The 23696-nt window shown below is 42.2% G+C and overlaps 1 protein-coding gene across 1 annotated transcript in view; it reads left to right on the top strand.

Annotated features, from left to right (window-relative positions):
* The first annotated feature begins 8024 nt into the window (after nucleotides 1-8024).
* LOC148022768 (uncharacterized) overlaps nucleotides 8025-23696 on the top strand; it is a 61687-nt gene continuing 46015 nt past the window's right edge. Inside the window, exons 1-4 of the mRNA XM_087695698.1 lie at nucleotides 8025-8357; nucleotides 9269-9364; nucleotides 16777-16860; nucleotides 16941-17101. Coding sequence (XP_087551824.1) covers nucleotides 8076-8357; nucleotides 9269-9364; nucleotides 16777-16860; nucleotides 16941-17101 — 623 coding nt within the window. The 5' untranslated portion in view covers nucleotides 8025-8075. The remainder of the gene's footprint in view (nucleotides 8358-9268; nucleotides 9365-16776; nucleotides 16861-16940; nucleotides 17102-23696) is intronic.

Here is a 23696-nt window from a genome sequence, read left to right as displayed (position 1 = left end):
GCTTCTAGATCTTGAAACTTTGATGTCCTCATTTGAATTGGTTGTAGTAATGCATATTTAGCTATTTCAACCTTCAAGCCACAATGCCAAAAAAGTATAAGTAGACTCAGTTATATTTCACCTTGAATATGTAGCATATGTAAGCATCTTACAAACTCAAAATAGTACGAGTTCACCTATATTGTTTTGCACATGTCATGATGCTCTTCCTTAGCCTTAAAATGGTGGATCATACCTCCATGTTAAGCTTAAAAGAAGAACCAAATCTCCTCAAGTCAAATTTATTAATGAAAAATACAATTGTCTTCAAACATTATGGTTTCCTAAGCGTATCTTTGTAATCTCAATGACACGTAAATATAATGGGTAGATAAATATTTTTCATACACCATGTCATCTCCATCAGAAAGGTTGGCTCCTCATATGCCACGTAACCAAGTATTCAAGATACCATAAAACTCTATATATTCACACGGCAAAGCCTATTGAAACAATGTGTGGGTATAAGTTTGAGAAGATGAAATAAGAAAGTATGGTCAAGCATTGCATAGATGCTTTGGAATTAGAAAGTGCATGAGGGATTGAGATTAAAACAAACTCTAAGTGTGGTTTTTCTCAAAAAATATTTTTAGGACATCTAGAACTAGGTTAATGCTAGGAAGCGAGCCACAATTCATTTAACAAAAGTAAGGGCTATCACAAGATAGACAAAAATAAAAGTAAACTTCAAGTAAAAGAGTTCTAATTGAAAAGTTTAAAGGTGAGCCACTTAAGTTAAGTGGGGGTAATTTTTTTGGAACAAGAACTAGCTTGTTGTCACACCATTGTAATAGCATATGCCTTAATAATCAATGCTAACAAATGAGTGTGTGTGTATGGGTGCATCTTTCATTGCCAAAAAGAAATTGCACTAGAGACACGTGTAACAAAATGTGTGTGTGTGTGTGTAGGTGAGAGTGTGTGTGTCCCATTGGCACCAATCAACAAAGTATGGTTGCTATAAGGTGATGCAACCTTCATTCATGGAATCACATATTGAATGTAAAACATGGCTAACTCTCTTTCAAGACAAACCCTTCAAATTTTAAGTTGAGGCAAAATTTTTGGGACAATAACCACCTTATCATCACACCATTGTAATAACCCTAACAAGCAATTCTAACAAATGCGCGCACAGTGTGTGTGTGTGTGTGCGTGTATCTTTCATTGCTAGAAGGAAATTGCAATAGAGATATACATGCATAACAAATGCATGTGAGTGTGCTATGTCTCATTGGCACTACCAACATACAAGTATGGTTGCTATAAGGTAATGCAACCTTCATTCATGGCATCACATATTGGATACAAGACATGATTGACTCTATTTTGAGATAGATCCTTCAAATTTTTTCTTGTCACATAATTCAACAGTGATGCCATGTTAATTTTTTGCATGTGTGGCATGTGCATGTATGTATGTGCATGCATGCATGTGTGCGCATGCGTGTGTGTATCTTTCATTGCTAGAAGGCAATTGCAATAGACTTATACATGCATAACAAATGTGTGTGGATGTGTTATGTCTCACTGGCACCACACCAACATACAAGTATGGTTGCTACAAGGTGATGCAGCCTTCATCCATGGCTTCACATATTGGATATAAGACATGATTGACTCTCTTTTGAGATAGACCCTTCAAATCTCTTCTTGCATAATTAAAAAACGACTCCATGTTAATTTTGTGTGTCCTACTCCATGATTGGTAACCTTTATCAAACGTTTATTGAAGGCTTGCAATGACCATCTTTCTAACAATCCTGTCAAGCATGTAAGGAAAGCATGCATTATTGCTCCTTGTTCATTCTATCAAGCATCCACACACCCCCAAATGGAACTTGGATTTGTAAGTGACTCAACTTCCTTTGCAAGCATCATGTCCACCATATATAGTCGTGTACTTTTCTACATTCTTCCTCAAGCTCTTCTGGGTATCCTAGATTTAGTTTCATATGCAAACATTCCCTTAATTTTGGGTTTGATGTATATATAAGAGTTTCTTCTTCAATATATACAACTTTTCCTACCAATTCCCAAATTGGGTGATAGGGGGAAAACATGAGATCACAATATGCATCATAATAAAATCATAAAGCCACATTTAAGATGCTAATATCGAGTGTAGGATTTTCCTCTTTGTTCCATGAATCATAAATAGCCATGAAATTTTCATCGATATCTATCATTGTGGGTGTCCTTTTGGTTGTATGAACAAGGGCATATCTAATAGGTCAACTTCTCATTATGACAACATATTACATTTTTACATCGAGTCACATAGGATGTGGATTGACTATATTAAATTTGTATAGATAATCTAGCATTTGAATGCTTATTAACCCACAATTCAACTGGGGATCAAGATCCATCACTCCAATAGCTTCCTAGCTTCTTCTTATCTTGTTTTTCTAATCTCTAGCTTCCACCTTGTTTGCATTCCCTTACTACCTACCAGTGGCTACATACAAATTCCTCATACATGCATAGGAAGTAGCCTCCTTTCCATTGAATTATGTTGCATGTTCAAATGCCATTCTTTCAAGCATCACATTTCCCCATCTTTGACAAAGCACTCAACACAGTAAGCCACATTCTAAGATTGATAGATTTTGGCACCTCCTTGATTACTACGAGTGCATTATCTAGGTATCCTAATCAAGCTTGCAATGCCATAGCATGTCCTCATCTCAAAGTACACATGACCCTTCATTAGTAAGCCTATGTGACTACATACCTTGATCAAAATAGTGAATATGATTAAGCTTCCAGTTATACATTATTCCATCATCTAATCAAATAAGTAGAAAACATGTTCAGATTTTTCAAGCAAGGCATACCCTACCATCATTGTATTCCACAAGAATAGATATTGAACAACCACCAAAAGTTTGTCAAATACTTAATGTGCCTCGATAAGTAGGTCACATTTGGTCTAGATATCCACCAATGCAATGCCAATAGCAATGTTTTCTTTTAGCACTCCCTTCATGATGATTTTAGTGTGCCATTCTTTGCCTATGTCTATAGTTCCTAAGATGCTGCAGACTTTCAAGATGTAAACATAAGTGACTAAATTAGAAAATAATCCCCATACTTGCATTTGGTCAATGTACATTCACACGTTCACCATGTCCCTTTTGAGCATACCTTAACATTCTCACATTCCAAGAGATCACATCCCAAAATGAAAGTTTATCAAACTCCTCTTGTGCTTTTGCCAACAAGTCACATTTTTTGTATATATCTACCAATACATTTCCTATAGCAATGTCTTCTTCTAGCAACCCCTTTCTATCAATGTTAATAGGTATTTCCCCATGCTTTTCTACAATTCCTATCATGTGACAAGCTTGCAAAAAGCAAACATAGGTGTCAGCATTAGGATATCTCTCCTTCCATTGCATTTGTACGAGGCATTTAAGTACTTGGTCACTATTCTCATGTTGGGCATAGCTTGCCATCAGCCCACTCCATGAAACAACATTCAATAATGGAAGCTTCTCAAACACTTCATGTGCCCTATCACAAGCATGCCACCTTTAGTGTGCATATCAACCAATGAATTCCCAACAATGACATCCTTGTCTAGTAAACTCTCATAAACAATTTAAGCACATATTTCTTTGTCCTTCTTAGCAACTCCTATGATGCCACAAGGTTTCGAAACACAAACATAGGTGACTACATTTTGGAGAGAGGTTCTCAAGCTACATCGATTTGAAAATCTTCAATGCTACCTCAACATGCCCATGTTTGACATATCTAACCATTAATGTATTCCACATGAGCACATTAAGAATGGTAGCGTTTAAACACATTTTGTGCTTCTGCAAGCGAACCACATTTGACATACATATCTACTAAACGAGTGCCAATGGTAATATCATTTTCTAGAGCCCCTCCCTAAACAACTAGAGCAAGTAGTTCTTTCGCTTTGTTCGCACCTTTGATTCTGCCATAGCCTTTCAAGTTGCAAATAAAGTTAAGTTGATTTGGAGTAAATCCCTTGAGTTATATATACTCCAAGCACTCCAAATCATGCTCATCATACCTATGCTTGACATACCCTGCCATTATGCACTCCATGATACCACATCCTGAATTGGAAGTTTGTCAAATACTTCTTTTGTTTTTCCAAGCAAACCAAACTTTGCATGCATATCAAGCAATACAATCTCAGGAACATTGCATTTTCCCAAAAATCTCTTTCTAGTAATCTCAATATGTATTTCTTTATTGTTTTCTACAACTCTTATGCTACCATATGCTTTTTGTTACAAATATAGGTGACCACATTTGGAGGGAAAACCTATAGTTACATTTGCTAAAATTACTTGATTGAATGCTTTCTCAACATGCCCATGTTGAACATAGCCTGCAGTCACTACATTCCATAAGGCCACATTCCAAACAAAAAACTTGCCAAACTCCTACTTAGCATTTGTAAATGAGCTACATTTAGCATAGATACTGACTAAGATATACATTTTCTTGAAGTAATCCTCTTGCTTTAATAATATCTGTGTGTAGTTTGCTACCTTTGCATAGGTATGTTTTGTTGGTTGCTAAAGAAAGAGGCCTCTTGCTCCCCACCTTATTGCCTCATCTTGTTTCACTACACAGTGGTTGACTTATTCTTCACAGTAGTCTTCACTTTCTTCTTCTTCTTCTTCTTTCCTTTAGTATGAGGTGTACCAACCATAGAACCATGATGAATCTTTGCTAATCTTGAGTTTGAAATATGGGGAGCTTGAATTCTATAAGGATAATGTACAAAGAGAATGTGCACTCTCATGCATTTGCTATGCAGATGTATTGCAAAAGGTAAGGAAAATTAAGCTAAGAAGAGGAAAGTAGAGTGTTCTTATTTATAGCTTGTGTGCTTGTGCCATTGGAAGCAAATTATCCAAGAAATTTCTAAGTGTTCTCTATCTAATACTGGCCTTTTCTTATCTTGTGCATGTCATGTGCAACAATATATTCCACGAAGAAAAGGACTTAATGAGTTTGCCTTGCAACCAATAACCATGGAAGGGTTTGATCATAATACTAAGTAACTCCATTACCAACTTGTTTGCATCCTCTTGGTTGCTAGCACGATTGCATGAAAATTCCTCATATACACATAGGAAGTAACCTCCTTTTCATTCAATTGCATTGCATGTTCAAAGGCCAGTCTTTCAAGTGTCACATTTCCCCATCTTTGATGGGGCTTTGATGAGCACTCAAAACAATAAGCCATACAATAAGATTGATAGAATATGGCACATCCTTGATCACTTTGCTAATGCCTTGTCTAGGTCTCCTGAGTGGGCAAAAAGATCAACCATCCACGTATGATGCTCTAAAGTTGGGGCAATGCCATAGCATGTCATCATTTTAAAATACACATAGCCTTTCATTGCTTGTGTGATTACATACCCTGAGCAAAATAATGAATGTGATTGAGCTTGGAGTTATGAGTTCTTTAATCATTTGATCAAATAAATAGAAAATAGATTCAATTTTTCCAAGCCGGGTGGCATACCTTGTCATCGCTATATTCCACGGGACTAGATCTCAAATTGGAAGTTTGTCAAATACTTCACGTGCCCTTGCAAGCATGCTACATTTGGTCTAAATATCTACCAGTGTAGTGCCAATGGCAATGTCTTCTTCTAGCATCCCTTCATGATGATTTTAGTGTGCCATTCTTTGCCTTTACTTGCAGTTCCCAAGATGTTGCATGCTTTCAAGATGAAAACATAAGTGACTAAATTAGAAAAAAATCCATGTACTTGCATTTGGTCAAAACACATAAGCACTTGTTCACCATGCTTGTGTTGAGCATACATTGACATTATCACATTCCAAGAGATCACAACCCAAAGTGAAAGTTTATCAAACTCCTCTTGTGCTACAAGCCACATTTTGTGTATATACTTACCAATGCATTTCCTATATCAATGTCTTCTTTCAACAACCCCTTTCTATCAATCTCAGTAGGTGTTTCCTCATGCTTGACAAGCTTGCAAATAGCAAACATAGGTGATTGCATTAGGGGAGATCTCCTTTTGTTGCATATGTACGAGGCATTTCAATACTTGGTCATTGTTCCCATGCTGAGCATGATCTACCATCAACTCACTCCATGAAACAACATTCAATAATGGAAGCTTCTCAAACACTTCGTGTGCCCTATCACAAGTAGGCCACCTCTAGTGTGCATATAAGCTAATGCATTTCCAATAGTGACATCCTCATCCAGTCATAAACAATTTGAGCATGTATTTCTTTGCCCTTCTAAGTAGCTACTGCGATGCCATAGGATTTCAAAACATAAATGTAGGCAACTACATTTGGAGTTCTTGAGCTACACTCGTATGAAAATCTTCAATGGTTCCTCACCATGCTCATGTTGGACATTTGTAACACAATTTGTGCTTATGCACAAAAGCAAACCACATTTGGCATACATATCTATAACAATTATAGCATGCAATTCTTTCCCATTGTCCACAACTTTGATTTTACCATAGGCTTTCAAGATGCAAATAAAGGTAACTACATTTGGAGCAAATCCCTTAAGTTGCATATGCTCAAAACACTCCAATGCATGCTCATTGTACCTATAGTTTATACAATGCACCCTTGGTCTAGTCATTGGTTATCTTCAAACTCGAGTACACACTAGACAATGACATTTGTTTTGGCTTTGGATTTCTCTCACAATTGTTGAAATGCCTTGTTTAGCTATGTCATGCATGAGGTTTCATGCCCCTTCATATTTTCTTCATTTAGCTCCATGCCATTGTGAATGGCCGATGAGACATGCAGGGGTTTGCTTCACAAGTCGTGGAGCTTTTGTCCATGAAGTAGTTTTCATGCTTTCCTTGATTGCAAAGGGAGCTTATTTACTAGGATAAGGATGAAGGAAAAACATATTATCATCGATAAATGCCATAATGTGGTTGATTCTTAGAATATGCTTCAAAATTGCTTCATAATCTACCATCATCAATCTTGAAATTCTTTACAAAATGGCCAAGGCACCACACTTACAAGCAAAGCATCAAAGCTTTTGAGCTACACAATTTTTTCGCTCACAATCAAAGCTCTTAATAGATCTAGAAATGACTTGCCTATTACGATTATTACTTTCGATGTCCAACTTGCTTCGCATGGAGCTTTGTGGAAGATGAAGGAGGAAGCCATCAAAGCTTACTATTTGCCTCTTGGGAGAGATGCATGAGGCTATGAATAGACGGTAGTAAGGGTTTCACCTTTGATAGGCTCATGGGAGTTGGCGGGACGAGAAGGAGAGGATGACATGGAGGGAAGGATGGAAAGACAACTCGGAGACAAGAAGGGATTGAGGAGAAGGAGAAGAAGCAAAGGAGGGAAGGAGAGAAAGTTTCAAGGTATGCAAGAGAGAGAGAGAGAGAGAGAGAGAGAGAGAGAGAGAGAGAGAGAGTGTGAGTCTAAGTTAAGTGTAATTAAGCATGTAAAAGTAGGCCACCTACCTCACGTTAACAATAGGTAATTTTTCTTGGACCGGCACCATCTTATCGACCGCACCATTCTAAGGTTGGATTCAGACGAACAGCAACATAGATATATCAAAGGGGCGTGCTTTTGATGTGACATCTCCCAAATGGTTGAGACTTTCATTCTCTTTCCGTCGGACCTACCCTCTTTCTACCGACCCCTCGCCCTCGAAAGAGCCTTGGAACTAAGAAAAAACCTCTCTTTACCTTCTTGTAGCACATTGTGCCTCCGACTTTATTGTTCACACAAAGGAGGCAGAAGGCTGGTCATAGTTTGCAGCGCTGCCGCCTGCGTCTGTGAACGGAGCCTGATAGCATATGCCCTAACAGGCCAATGCTAACAAACATCTGTTCTGAGTAATTAATTAATTGAAGGTAAATTAACAATAGTGACGAGATACACGACGTCTAAATCACGACTTAATTGCATGAGAGCTTTTTATTTACGGACGTTGTTCAGCCACTGCATCTCTCTCTCTCTCTCCAATCAATCAAATCGTCAGTCTCATGGCTAACCTGTGCTTGTCTGCAGCTCCTCACCTCTCCAATGCGGCGGCGTTTGCATCATCACCATCGCCATCGTCAGCATCATCATCATCAACACCATCATCGCCACCATCAGTATCACCTCCATCAACATCATGGGCTCGGCCCCTACCCTGCCGCAGCAAAGGCCTGCCCCGTGTTGTGAGGGCGGCTGTGGCGTCTCCACAGCAAGCTCAGAGAGCTCTTCAGTACAAGCGGCTGGGCGACTCAGACCTTGTCATTAGCGAGGTCACCCTGGGCACGGTGAGCCTCCATTGGAGCTCAAGCGTTTCCTCTGTTTCGCCTTCCTACAACAAACACAGAATTTAGTCTTTTTGTCTTCATGGAGTTCTGCTAGGTTTTCTTCTTGAGTAAAAATACATTCCAAATTTCCCTCCCAAGTTGTTGTGGTGTGATTAGACAGAGACCCACTGTGGTAGTTTGGTTTCTTTCATTGTTGTCTGTGCTCTCTTGAGTAAATATCCGAAATTGAGACACACTCTCACTTGAATTTGTGTTATGTCGCAAGTTTCACATGCTGTGCAGGCGCCAGAGCTTTGAGCTAAATGGAGATATAAAAGGTTGAAAGACATTAGTTCACACTAAACAGATTGTCATCAAATTATTGAAACGACTAAATTGTAATGCAGTATCCCACATCCATCAGTACACTTTCATAGTTGTGCATTTCAAGCATTAAGTTATTTCAACAAACCTAACCCATCATTCTGGTCCACATGTTCCCTGTATTACCGCAGAGCACTCAAACAAATAGGTAAAGAAGCCTGAGACAGATTGGTCACATACTGTGAGAACAATAATCGATATTGTTGTTTCAATTGTGAAGCACAAGTGAAACAGAGTACAGATCTTTCTGGCCATAGTCTAGATGAAAGACCATCCAGTCCATTGATTAGGCAGCACGAACATTCCATGAAGAGAGCTTATGTGACATCTTGCTTACTGTCTGTTAAGGACCTGTGACAAGGGTGACACTTTTGCCCCATCCAGCTTATTGATTAGGGAACACAAAGAAAACTAATGTGATATATTGCGTAATGTCTGATAAACAGGTTAAGGACCTTTTACAAGGGTGATATTTTTGCACTCAATAAGGATAGACTAAGTTCAGGCAAAGACTGTTCAACATTTTACGCGTGTTACCTCTCATGCAGATGACATGGGGGAACCAGAACACAGAAAAGGAGGCACATGAGCAACTATGCTATGCATTTGATAATGGCATTAACATCCTGGACACAGCTGAAGTGGTAAGTAAAGAGTCTGCTTATGTTATGATTATGTATTATCTATCCTGAAGTGGTTCAGCACAATGATGTGTTTCAATGCTTGCTTAATGGCTTAACATCTGGATACACTTGATCAAAAAATTGTGAACTGTTTTGTTTTGATAGCTGAAAAATTGCATTTGAGAATCATTGATTTGGAAGTTAGCATAGAAAAGATCACAACACTATATGATCAATTTGGATGAGACAAGCTTATAAGAACATATGATAGTTGCAAAGTAATAAAGTTGCTGTAATGCCTTACAGCCTTCAAAAATTTCTTGTGTAGCACATGATAACATGTTAATCTCTACACCTTGTAATAGTTGATCTAAACCCTTTCCACCAACCAATCTCTTGGTCCACTGACTGGACTAATAAACTATAAGTAGGATGCATGATGTAGTTTTGTAATCAATATGATTGAATGTGTTATCTCGTCACTCCATTTTCATAATCTTCAACCGGACTTGGAGCTTCAGTCTATTTTGCAAGTAATTTATATATCTAATTGGGTTCATGCTGATCATGATATGGTCATAAAAAGAGGACTCAGGGTGAGAATTGTGTGATGGCTGATAGTGTTTCAGTGAAGACACCAGTCAGGTGGACAGGATTTCACCCTCAATTCCTGTTCATAGAGTTTGTGACAAAGGGAGGAAAGAAAAGAACAAGGGACCTTATTAGGCTCCTTCTCAACTTTGAGAAGGCATATGATTGTGCGGATTGGGAGTTCCTCAAGGACTCAATGTTGAGGATGGGCTTTCTAGAGCAGTGGGTCAGGGGAGTAGCAGCTCTCTATTCTTCAGCACACAGCCAGGTCATGATTAGTGTGATGAGAGGAGATAAAGTCAGCCTTCAGATATTAGTTAGACAGAAACATCCACTAGCTCCTTTCTTGTTTTCATTTGTAGCTAAGGCCATAAGCTCCTTTTTGAGAGATAGATCTATAGTATTAGAGGCATTAGGCTACCCATACTTGAGTTTGAGAAGCTTCTTGATGTGGAGTTTATTGATGATAGAGTAGTCTATCTAGATGGGGATGAGGGTAACTTTACAGCCTTTGTAATAGCCCTAGAGACATTTTGCAAAGCATCAAGAGTCCTAATTAAGGAGTAATTAAGTGGTACACATCCTACGAATTTTGGGTATACAACACTGGACCATTGGAATAGTGACCACATGAGGATTTCATGTGGGTTCCTTGCGGGATTGTTGTGAGATATCTCAGATGCCATGTGGGGACCAACATTAGCTTAGAGCAATAGTCGGCACCTCTCATTTTGAGCATTAGGCCGAAGCTTCTATATTGGAGCTTGGTGAGACTCTCATTAGCAAGGGGAGTAGTGATTGCCAACCAGGTTCTTCTAGCAACTATGTGGTACATCACTTCTTGTTGGGCATTCTCTAGGTCATACATTAGCTAGGTGAAGCATCTCATTAGGAACTTTATTTGGTTAGGAGTGGGAGCCCAGTGTTATGAGGACGTGAAATTTTATTGCTTTGGTGAGCATTTGATTAAAAGTTAATCAAATGTGCAAATGTGACTTGCACATGTGAGGTGCAAGTTAAGTATTTCACAATGTGGAACCCAAGGACCTGAAATATTAGTTGATGCTAAAGGCAAAAGTTGTAATAAGTTATCTTTGATAGGTATTAGGTGATACATAGTGTCAAATTTTGGCCTAGATCAATTTATTGGCCACTAATGTTAATGGTGACATTAGAGACTAGGCATTGATTAATTAATTAATATCAGTATAAGGGCTGCTCAATGATACTTGGAAGAAAAATTGACTGGTGAGATTAATTTTGTGAGCACTGAAATAATTATTATTCTGAAAATCAATTTAATAAGTTGGATAATGCTGAAAAATGGGATTAGAAGGCTGCCACTGTTAGAAATTGTCATCCCTTGGACATGCATTTTCCTCAATTAGGCTGTGTACATATGTATTTTTCGATCCAGGCAATCATTCGAGAGTGTTTCGGTGTGTGGAGCAAGTTTATCATCTGTCAGTGCTACGTTAGTAGTGCCATGTCAGTAGCCAGATATGCAGGATGCAGTTGGATTGCCACGTGGCAGTCCGGTCGGACAATATGTAGTATGATCGGCCGACCTGACAGATTTTTGGCGTTTTCAGCTATAAATAGCCTGACACCAGCACACTCTTTGATACTTGCAATTGCAAATTTTAGGAGAGAGATCGGGCAGATTGCAATAGACTTCGAGGTGTACAGCAACGAGACATTGTCTAGGTCGAGATACGCAGACATATGCACTACGCCCGTGTACTTTGCATTCCCTTGTATTCAGCATACTTCATACAACAGATCTTATTCTTTTGTCTCTTTCTCTCTCTCCTCTCTGTGTTCACCCTACTCTCTCAAACTTGGTCCCATGCTTCCGCATCACTGCACTTTGACATGGTATCAGAGCAGTGAAGATGAACTGACTGAGTGAAGAACCCATTTGAAGAGGAGATTTCAGCCCGACACAAGGCTTCGTTTCCAATGTTCGAGGGTGAGCGGGAGGGCTGTGCATTGGAACAAGGCTGAAGCGAGCGTGGATGTGCGGGAAAGGAGCAAAGTTAGTGAAGTTACTACCGTTTGTTGTTTTTGTTCCAGGAGGAGGAAGGTTGAGTTTTTGGCCTTCAAGTGCAGATTTTACGTTTTCATCGCCTCCGGCAAGTGAAGAAGGAGCGGGATGAGCGAACCATAGTCCTAGTAGGCTGTCTTTTTACAGTTAGAGGGGGCTGCTTTTTGTGTTTTTACATGGCAGTCCAATCGGACAGTGCAGTCTAGTCGGACAGTATGCAATACAGTTGACTGCATTTAATGCAGCTGACCTGACCGATTTTTGGCATTTTCAGCAGGCTATAAAGACACCGGCACACTCTCTGATACTTGCAGTTGCATATTTCAAGATAGAGATTGGGCAGATTGCAATAGACATACACAGACATATGCACCTTGCCCATGTACATATCTGTATTCCTTTGTATTCAGCATACTTCATACATCAGATCTTCTTGTTCTTCTGTCTCTTTCTCTCTCTCTCCCCTCTCTGTGTTCACCCTACTCTCTCAGTCTTGGTCCTACGCTTTCGCATCGCTGCACTTTTACAGCCACTTAGCAAAACTAGCCCATGCAAGCGGAAAAGATATCTTTGGGGGATTGGTGGAAGTTTATTCCAGCCATTGTGAGAGAGGAGGGTGTTAGAGAGTAAGGAGATGTTGTTGATGTTATTTGCAGCCACGAGGGACCAGTCCTACAACAGGTAGTAGCAGTTTGGAGCCCTCTAGGTGGAGATAACAGCAGCCCAAGGTCCTTTTGGTGTAAATTACAGCATATAGAAGGGGGCAACAATGGGTGATAGCTTCCACGGCTGTTTGAGTAGGGTAGCAGTAGTTTTTCAGCCTTTCTCGTGATGGAACCCTGAAATTTCTCTCTACAACATTCTCTCTCATCCTCCAGCCATATCTCAAGTTGTCTTAGCAAAATCAAGACGTTTGAGTTATCACAGATGGAGCTATTGGAAAATCTTTGCTGTCAGTAGAAATTAAGATTTGAGAGCCATGTTGGGATGATGCTCAGAATTAAGGGCCTAGGACTTGAATTCCAGCTATTAGAATTAAAGAATTTTAGGGAGATTCAAGGGGCTAGCTGGTCAATATCAGATTTGGGGCTGAATTTGTCTTTCGGGGAGCAAGGGGAAGGACGATCCCCAAGCAAACCAAGGGAAAAATTTGTTTGAAGGCTTGTTGGTTAGTTTTGATAGCAAGAGGTACTTGGATTAGTAGAGGAGATTAGAGGATCTTATTTGTACTCCATCCATTTTCAATAAAAGTTAAGGAAATACCGCAAGGGGTACGAGTTTTGGGGCCAACAGGCTGTCCATTGTCCAAGATTTAAATGGTAAAGTATGCATTTCAATTTATACAAATTAATTACTTGTTGTAATTAGTGTTAAACCAGGTTTGTACCACCCTATTTGTGGAGGAAGGTTGGTTTCACCCAGCTAGAGCGAAGGTGGCTTGGGATGTCATCATAGATCCTAGATCTAGAGGAGGATTAGGAATCAAAGACATAGATAGCTAGAGCAAAGCCTCATTGATTAAACTCTTTGCTAGGGGTTTGCTCCTAGGCAAGGAGCCCTAGAAGAAACTCTTGATGGGATCATGGGGAGGGCACAAGATATGACACCTACACATGGAGTACCATGGGAGTTGAGTATTCATTACCAAAGATTTAGAGAGAAGCTTTGAGGATAGATTTGCAGTTGCCATTATTAGGGCATGGAGATGTGTATCTTTGGGACTTCATCAACTGCCCTTGACTATTATCGTTGAGAAGAACTCCTCTTTAAAGCTATGATTAAAATTGTGATGGAGGGGGTTCCATGAGACTGGTAGACAGATGTAACTATCTCCTGGACTTGGATTGGTCTCTCCTGTGATATCCTTCTAGTAGTCATTGTGTCTTGCAGAGATAGGACATTCACTTTCATGGCGATTGAGGAGAATGGCTGCCTCTAGTGAGAAGATCTTGCCCGTATAGCTCTCAATGGTTGCTCCAAGTAGAGGATTAGAGTAGTGGCACAATTTGAGATGAAGTGGCATATAGACCCAAGCCCAGCCAGTTGTCTTATAGATGGATGGAGATATTGGGCATACCAAAGGAGGTCTCTATAGCAACTATAGTGGGATTGGGGAGAGTTGGTGGGGTGGGACCCTTTTGTGAATAGACCATGTGATGTACCCTTTTTTGGCCACACTACTATGTTGGGGAGAAAGATATTAATGAGCAAGATTAGAGCAACAGCCACTCCCCATTGGCACAAGGAGGGAATTTCCAATGAGTTTCCATATGACTTTTGGAGCACGTTACATGTCAGCTTTAGGCCTATGAAGATATCTCTCTTTTTATGGCTTATAGCACACAGGAGTTTAGGAATTGGTGTGAAGAAAACTGCTAGGGTTTGCACTGAGGAAACACAGAGTGTACGGCCAAGATAGAAACACAAAGAGACAGACACAGACATAGAGAGCAAAACTCAAACCACAAACTCAAAACTCAAACACAAATAGAAGAAGGGAGAGAGAGAACACAACTCTGAAGTGAATGAATGCTATAAATGAATGTAAGAGTGTACAATGTACTCAAGGGCAGAGCAATGTCGGAGAGTGACATCCACCGGAGATGGATCTCAAGTCTGTGGGAGTGTGAAGAGAGAGGAAATTGCATAACACTGACACCAGGGGCTGCCAGAGATAGAGGCGATAATTGCAAAAGGGAGAGATGATGCTAGGCGGCTCCAGGAAGGTGCAAATGCAAGATGTAGGATGTCGCCTAATGGTGGAGATGCTAGCGATGGCAGTTGGAGGCCAATTGCAGCATGGGAGATGGTGCTAATTGGTGGGCGATAGCTGGAAGAAGGTGCCAGGGCAATGCGAGGTTGGAGGGAGAGGTGGCAGTAGTCGCGAAGGTTGGACAGCCACGTGGAGGTAGACTGATGGCTGCAATCTGCACTAGAGAGTGTGAAACCTACACAGACGGGATGAGGCTGAATGGGGGCAGCCTATCTATTTATAGATGTAGAAGGGTGCCCCAAAAAAATTAGGGTTGTTGGGAGACCACTGAAACTCTCTTGGACCGCTCCCCTTTTTAGGGTTTTTCATTAATTAAGTGTGTTTTGGGGCTGTTTAAGAATGCTAATCAGCTGAAAAGTGTGTTTTAGCTCAACAATTGGCACTTGACTTGGATATGGTAGGGACCTATTGGCATGCACGTGATGTGGTGATCTAGAGGAGACATAGAGCATTGCCTGTAAGACTGCCCTAGAGCCAAGGAGATTTGGAGTAGAGCTGTTGGGATAGTACTCCATGGCATAATGGAGTCCATGGTGGCAACACTGCGGGGGGGGGGGAGGGGAGGGGTTGTATCTTGAGTCATAGACAGAGGTCAAACATGCAGCTATGAGGATGTTCAGGGGAACACTTCTTTTCTTATCATTGGATAGCATCTGAGCATGATCCCTATCCTAGACTACTCATAGATGCAGTGGACTCAAGGACATTGTCATACGTGGGAGCTAATTTCCAAGCATCATGGCTTGGCACATATGGACTGTGATATGTGGCCAGGTCATTGATGTGAATGTATCTAGTGGGGAGTCTTTATCCGGGATTTAGACAGAGACAGTCCACACTCTTTGTGGGAGATGGGAGAGGATGCAAGGCCACTTTGAGAGGATGAGGAAGAAAAGAGAGGCTTTCCTGTAGATTTGGATTCAGACACCTTCTTTCATATGACCCCTCAGATGATCTGGCATTTTAGTCCACCAGACTGGTTGTTCACACAACCATTGTATTTTTTATGTACTTAGTTACTCCTCATAGAGTTCTTTGTACTTTGTGTTTATCTCAAGGGTTTTCTCTGAGGTGTTATTAATAGAATTTTCTTTTCTTGGGAAAAGAAAAAAGAACAAGGGAAATTATGTCTCACTGATTTATAGATGCAGAGTTTTTCTCTTCAAACTCTTCATCAGCGCTTCAATATGCATTGCTGCTGACAAAGGGTGTAGACTCCTTATGCTGCAGCAGCCTGATAAAGCTCATCCTCTAAAACGTGAACTCTAGCAAGGGCCAATCAACCACATTTTATGCCTTCTCAAAATTGAGGGGTTTCTCAAGAGAGGTGACCAAATATGTATATGTTTGGGCAAGCCAAATTTTGGCTGGGGAAGTAAATTGTGTAATGATGGTCAATTTTACTGTTCTTCTGGTTCTCTTCACCTCTTTTTGATAATACTACTTAGTACAAACACAGTGATATCTTATTTTTGCAAGTGTTTTTTACTTCTTGTACTTGTGTTTTACTTCATTGCAAGTCAATTGTATATCATGTTCTTCCTCATGACCTGCTGATGTTCTGTGTGTTGATGATGAGTGATACATTGTACCTTAGAAATATGAGAAGGTTTTATTTCAGTGTTTTATTGATTGCATAATATCTTCACTTGCTGGTTAAGGCAGTAGTGCTCAGGTTTTTTCTTGCTTTGTAGAGTCGAGAGTATTCAATCAGGTCCTTTTGTAGTCCAATTGTTTCCACATCAGATTTTTTAGATCTTTCTTGTAAATTTCAAAAGTTGGTCCCACAAAATTTCTTATACAAAGAACCCTGGTAGCATAATGCATCTGCTATGGTCTTTTTCTGTATCTTTGAAGCAACTACAAAAGCTCATTTTTAAAGTCCATTCTGGTTTTCACAAACCATCAAAAGTGTTGAAATTAAAAAAAATTGCATATATTGCAAGAAAATAAGATTAGATATGTTTGTAATTAACTGAGTAAAGTGATTGCAAGGTGCTGATTGTTCCTCTGTCTAGACAGTATCCTGTACCGATCAGCAAAGAGAAAGAGGGAGACACAGACCGCATTATTAGCACATGGTTAAAATCAAGACCTCGAAACAAAGTGAGCTTTTCACAGATTGATGCCATGTTTTAGAACTGTGTAATGTTTTGTGAAGAGAACTAACCTTTTAGAGGTTTCAGGTGATTGTTGCAACAAAGGTGTCTGGCTTTTCTGGAAGAGAGACTAGTCTACGAAACCATGGGGTTGGTATGCGTGTGGATGCTGCAAATATAAAAGAAAGTGTAGAGAAAAGCCTAAGTCGTTTGGGTACAGATTACATTGATCTTCTTCAGATTCATTGGTAACATGCTTTTCCAACATCTACTTTTTACAATGCTTCAGAGATGCCTTTGCTTCTTAGTTTGATAAATACATAGCTATTTATCTTATAGGAATTGAAATGTGTTTTACTAAGATGGAGGTATATAGTCTACTATATCTTGCAAGAGTAAAGGACTTAGAAAATCAAAAAGAACAAGCAGTTCAATTTGTTTAAGAGTATTGGCAAAGACCAGCTGTGTCATCTGAAGAGAATATCGAAGTGACCAAATCCACCAACTTGATACCATTGTGTAAATCTGTATGACATAGTGTTTCCTATCACTAATCAACAATGGTGCAATTTTGATTGGCTTTGTTGTCTGAAATATCTCTTCAACTAGACTTGTGAGCAAGAGTAGATCAATGGTGTTAGCTATAAAATGCATGCATGTCCTTGAAAGGGTTTAGTAGTGTCTATTGATCTATCAGCTATACAATATATTCAGGGGAGTTATAGGCATATCATCTCTTCAGGCTAGGTTTCATCCCTTTTGAAGAATGAAAAGGCCACCTAAGGTTGTTTGTACTTGAAGAAGATGGCTCTCCTTTGTTCTTGTGTGTTGGATGTGCTAGACATGGGATGCCTTGCATCTATCATTGACAAGGCAGTCTTTTTTGTTCGTTGGATGTGTGAGACATCGTTGCGCACTTGTCATTAACTGGGTGGTCTTATTTGCTCTAAAAAATTTCCTTGCTTCATTAACAAAACTGCTTTAATACATCAAAGAAAAAGAAGGGGAGAATCTGGCCAGTTTGTAGAGTGGCTAGTGCTACAAATAAAGCAAGGTCGTATAAGTGGAGGAGACAGCTAGTATAGAGGATGGTACTCTCCCGTGACACACAGACAGGTTTTGTCCAGGATAGGAGCATCGTGGACAATGTATTCACCTTCTTTGAGGCGACAGAGTGGGCTTAGCATAGCGGGCAGAGACTAGCCGTACTACTCTTGGATTTTGAGAAAGCTTATGACAGGGTGGACTGGGACTTTCTAGAGGGCACCATGGTGAGGTTGGGTTTCCCCCAAGCTTGGATTCGTTGGGTCTCCGCACTTTACAGATCAGCCACTAGCAGGGTTCTCATAGGTGGTAGGCGTGGGGAGGAGTTTCGGCTGGAGAGATTGGTATGACATGGCTGCCCCCTGGCTCTGTACTTGTTTCTACTCTTTGTAGAGGCGATGTTCCATTTCCTCAGGTCATGTGTGAGCGGATTACGCGGCCTCCAACTTCTAGTGAGAGAGGAGACTGAGTTGCTAGACTTAGAGTATGTAGGTGACACAACACTCTACATAGAGGACGATGAGCTGATGCTGGAGAGAGTGAGGCTGGCTCTTGAGGTGTTCTGTCTTGCAGTGGGAGCGAAAATCAACTGGCGAAAGTCGGTTGGTTTCCTCATAGACTTGGACTCTAGCACGGAGTGGGACGTCCACCTGGAAGCGGAGGGCGGACCGTCTGGTACCTAGGGTTTCAGGTGGGACTTGACATCACCCCCGCCCAGCAGTTTCTTCCTGTCCTTGATTCTATTCGGAGGAAGCTGATCTACTGGAGCACGGCTTGCCTCTCACTAGCCGGCTGAGCCCTTGTGGTTAACCAGGTCCTCCTAGCGACGGCCTGGTATATCGCCTCGTGTTGGTGCTTCTCCTCATCCTGCGTAGTGCAGCTTCGCCGCCTAGTGCAGAACTTCCTTTGGTCAGGGTCAGATGGCTCCAGGGATTCCAGGGCCAAGGTGGCGTGGGCGACCATCATACGGCATCGGTCAGAGGGAGGGCTTGGGATCATAGACCCAGAGTACTAGAGTATGACCCTCTTGGGCAAGCTAGTTGTCCGGGGCCTCACATCAGGCGGGCAGACCTGGAAGGTTTCTTCAGTATTGTAGATCGAGGCTTGGCTGTGAGTGGAGGCTGTCCCTGAGATGGATCTTCACGTCAGCCCAGATCACCCCCCCAGATCACCTTTCCTATGCAGCTTACTCCACATGTGGCAGGGCCTCCGTAAGGCCCTAATCCAGAGCCCCTCATGCTGCCAGGAGGAGATAGACCGTGAGTCGGTGGTCTGAAACGCTCAAGTCAAAGATTGGGAAGGGGCACAGATTGGCGAGTGCCCCCACATCCAGTGGGCTGGTTGGGAGGCCGGCCCAGCTCGTACCATTAGGACATGGCGGGAGGTGTACAGGATGGCGGACGAGGAGGTGCTGCAGCGAGTATCAGGCTGCTAGCGAGGAGTGGAGTTGAGGAGAAGGGAGATAGACGCAACAATACCTCTAGAGTGGCTTGCTCCCCCGATACGAGTGCCGATAGAGCTTGGGGAGGTATGGGCCACTAGGTTTTCACTAGCAGGTATCCCCCTACAGGTGGTAGGTAGAGTGGGTGGCACCCTGCAGGGGACCTTCTTCACCGTTCAGGAGGGGGGCGTTTGGCCCTTGACAGAGGGCATCAGGATGAGGAGATATGCCCTTTCGTGGAGGAGGATTCGGGTGGTGGGCCTTCACGGGAAGACATGGCGACTGGACCCCTATGTTTTCTGGAAGGAGCTCAAGGAGTGGCGCCCTTGAATCTGGGAGGATAGACTACTTGATGAGCTGGAGTGGGATCTAGGAGAGTAGCTATGGCCGGCCACTGTAGTCGCTAAGAAGCCACTGAGGTTCCTGGAGTACACTGCCAGGATTGGCAGACACATACTGATGCAGGAGGATATGGATTGGGCGCCGTTATGTAGCAGGCACTGGGTGGAGCACAGCATCACGGAGCTGTTCCGACGAACCTTTTGGTGCCGCCTATGGGATAGCTTGCCCATATGCAGGAGGGTATCGTATTTCTTATGGTTGGTGGCACATGGAGGCTTGGCGGTGGGAAGTTAGCTTGCCCATATGTAGAAGGAGGGAGGTTGTAAGAGCTACACACAACAGTCTCTAGAAACCCCAAAGCACTGCCTTTGGTCATGTGAGGAGGCACAGCTCGTGTGGAGAGGAGCATGCCGCATCCTTCGCCGTATAGCACCTAGCCTTGGATGTATCTCATGGGGAGCTTTTTGTTGACAGGCAGTTAGCCAGGGCCGTCACCTTTTGTATGAGGCCGTGATGGAGGACATGATATTCATCATCGAGGCAGGGTCGTGCGCAGTGGTCGGTTTGGAGGCTCTACCCATTCGCCAGGTATCGCAGCCCACAGCAGACCGCTCTGAGGTATGGGAGATTATAGGAAGTCTTACTAGATGTCATATCTGGAAGGCGAGGTGTCAGGAGGCTTTTGCTGGAGAGGGACTTTCAGTACAGGCGACCTTAGTAGAGCTTTGGACCTTCATCATCCACTCCCTCCGCGGCCATTGGGATCAAGTGCAGGGCGAGTCTAGGTCTCGTCAGGAGCTCCGTTGTCATTTCATGCATACTTGGGGCGGCCACGATGTGTTTTTCGTGATGCAGGCAGGCAGCCCTAGATGGTGATACACCCCCCTCCATGGCTTCTTGCCCCCATCCCCCCCATACCCCCCATACCGCCTTGAGAGGCTTGTATACATGATGTATTTGTGACTTTGCATTAGCTCCAGCTAGTTTGTTGAGCATGAGCACATTGTTGTAATCAGTTTTTTTGAGTAATATAATCAGCCACATTTTATTTGCAAAAAAAAAAAGGCCATCATTATTAACAATAAAAGTGGATGACATAGACCAAGTATTTCGAGTGTACTGGTTCTTCAAAAGGTGTAGTGGCATCTTGCGGAGGATCGCTTGTTTGTGGGATGGGAAATTTGAGGACCATCACCTAAATTTAATCGTATGGCACACTCGGGATTGTCTTTTGTTTTTGATGCCACTTTGGTGAGTCGCAATGGGTTGATGTCTTTCCGCATCATTAGGAGGCTTTTTAGATCCCTCTAGGATATTGGATTTGTGGGACCAACTTTTGAGGGAATTGCAGCCTTAGGAGCCTTCCCTTCCCGTTATTCTAACTATCCATGGCTGGATTGGGATATTGTGAGTTGACTCCATCTTGAAAAGGCTTTGGTTAACCAAGTGTATCACCTTATGATTAAGGACCACCATTGGTTGCCTACCAAGGCCAATATTGTTTCTCAGGCTTGGTGGAAAATGATTGTGATGGAGGGTTGGTTCAACATGACTCCATATAAATGTAAAGTTTTCCTTTGGCGAGAGAGAGAGAGAGAGAGAGAGAGAGAGAGAGAGAGAGAGAGAGAGAGAGAGAGAGAGAGAGAACACTGGCGGCTAAGTTTCTGTATTGGAAGTCTCAAGCTTGGCCCTTCCATGTTCGCCTCAAAGTAGCCCAGACAATAATGTTGCCAATGCTTACATATTTCTTGCCATTGCTACCCTGGACTACTATGACATTGAATGATCTTACGAAGTCTATTCGTTTCATGTTATGGAAGAAGGATTCCTTGCATGCGGGTATTTCCTAGATTTCTTGGTCGCATGCATGCACCCCAAAACGCATGGGTGGAGGGGCTATTTTGGATGCCCACACTCATATGCCGGCACTCCGCTGGTCTCTTTTTCGCGCCATGTGCTCGGATTGTCATCCTTGGATCGTCATAGCCCGTTATTTTCTTGAGGATTATGGGCTTCTGCATGGTAATACCCACATCCGCAGTTCGTGGTGGCATGTTCTTAATGCAGATTCTCGGTTCTCCAGTTCTTCCTCATCTCTGCTTGCCCATTTGGTGTGTTCCTGGAGACTGGTCCTCCGGAAGTCTCAGTGGCATCCAGCGGAGGATCGTTTAGCCACTAATTCGTTTCAAATGGAACTGTTGGCAGTCTCGAGGTTAATTTCGTGGGACAGTAAACATGAGCTTTGACCACAATTCAACCGTATGGCACGTTTGGGCTTAACTTCGGTCGTGGATGCTACTCTTGCCAGTCGCAATGTGTTCATGTCGTTTCGTACAACCAGGAGGCTTTTCAGGATCCCTCGTGGATACAGGTATTTATGGGAACAGCTTTTGAGGGTGCTTCAGAGCAGACAACCCTTTCCCGCCCTTGCTACGGATCGTCCCTGGCAGGATTGGGACTTTGCAGGCCGGCTGAATTTAGAAAAGGCTTCAGCTAACCAGGTGTATCATCTTCTGATTAAAGATCATCAATGGCTGGTTAATAAAGCTAATATTCTATGGGGATTGCATAAATCTTGGTCATGGTGGAGGGTAACTGTGATGGAGGGCTGGTTAAATAAGACACCATTCAAATATAAGGTCTTTCTTTGGAGGGTGATGATTGGTGGTCTTCCACTTGCTTCAGCTCTTTCAAAGCGCCGAATCTCCAATGGCAACTGTTTCTTTTGCACCACCACTGTGGAATCTGCCCGTCATCGTTTTATTTCTTGCCCCCTTGCTTAGAAAATCTGGTCATTCTTGTCAGCCGTCTGGCGAGCGGTGGTTGGTTTCTCACTTCGCCCGTTTGATTGGGTTTTCGCGCAGCCCAAATATCCCACACCGATACAGCCACATATGAAGATCTTGTTTCACTTTCTTCGATATTGGGGCTATTGGCACAACTGGACCATTCGGAATGCCTTCCTTTTTGATTCTGCTTATAATGTTCAGCGGCATATTGCTAGGCTTAAAGGTTTCCTGTATTGGCAGATAGATCTTCTCCAGCACTCTGACATCCTCTCTCGGGAGGACTTACGCCCCTGGCACATGGCAATTTCCTCCGCGTCTTTGCCATGATTTTGTAACTATTTGGCCCTCTGGTTCTTGTAAAGAGTCAGTTTGTACACACGATGGGGTAAAGCCATCGTGTATCTTGTAATCATGAAAACTTTTTCGTAATTAATACAATTACCTTTTACGAAAAAAAAGAGAGAGAGAGACTCTGAAGGATCTCATTCTTTTCCCCTCCTTAGAGGGTATCCACACGCGTCCTTTCTTCCCCCGTTGGCCGCAAACTTATACCCTGTCTCGCGAGATTATCCTCCACTCGCAAGCTCAATTCTCTCCCCAGTTGACCCCTGCTAATCAAGGAAAAGGCACAGAAGTCTTGTGTGATTCGTATCTAGGGGAGACGAAGATCGAGAATGGCCCCCAGGCGGAAAATGTCACACGTGGATGGCAATCTCGCAACAAAAGCCTCGAATGAGGACATCACTGCCCATCCAACTGCGGTACCGGTCGTAAGTAACGAATTTCCAAATTGATGAATGCTTGCTTTGATTCCCGCATGAGATGCATTAGACCCGTATTATGCTACATGAGAATAGGACACTGAAAAGGATAAATTGCATCGCAAGTATTCGAAGGATTGAATTTCCCAAATGCGTGTATCAAGAGAAGTTAATTGTATTTAGATGCTATGCGACGAATTTATAAACAACATATAAGGCTTCAAGCATTGTCAACTTCCCGTCCTTGCAATAGTAGGTGCGTTTCCATCACTTCGAAGGTATATGGTGCAACTTGCATGCTTGATGGATTGCATGGCAAGCAACTTAGTCTAGAAGAGAATCATTTTTGAAGCTCTAGACCTTTGCCCAAGCTCTCGTTAATAGCTCATGTTTAATAGATTGGGAGTCTTGATGTTGTGCTTAGCTAGTACAAACAACAATCATCAGGATTAAAACTACGATGCCT

The sequence above is a fragment of the Lygodium microphyllum genome, chromosome 16, assembly GCF_053477565.2.
Source record: "Lygodium microphyllum isolate KBCC chromosome 16, Lygodium_microphyllum_v1.1.10, whole genome shotgun sequence".
Classification (NCBI taxonomy): domain Eukaryota; kingdom Viridiplantae; phylum Streptophyta; class Polypodiopsida; order Schizaeales; family Lygodiaceae; genus Lygodium; species Lygodium microphyllum.
The sequence above is the reverse complement of the archived record's forward strand: the minus strand, read 5'-3'. Positions and strand labels throughout refer to the sequence as shown.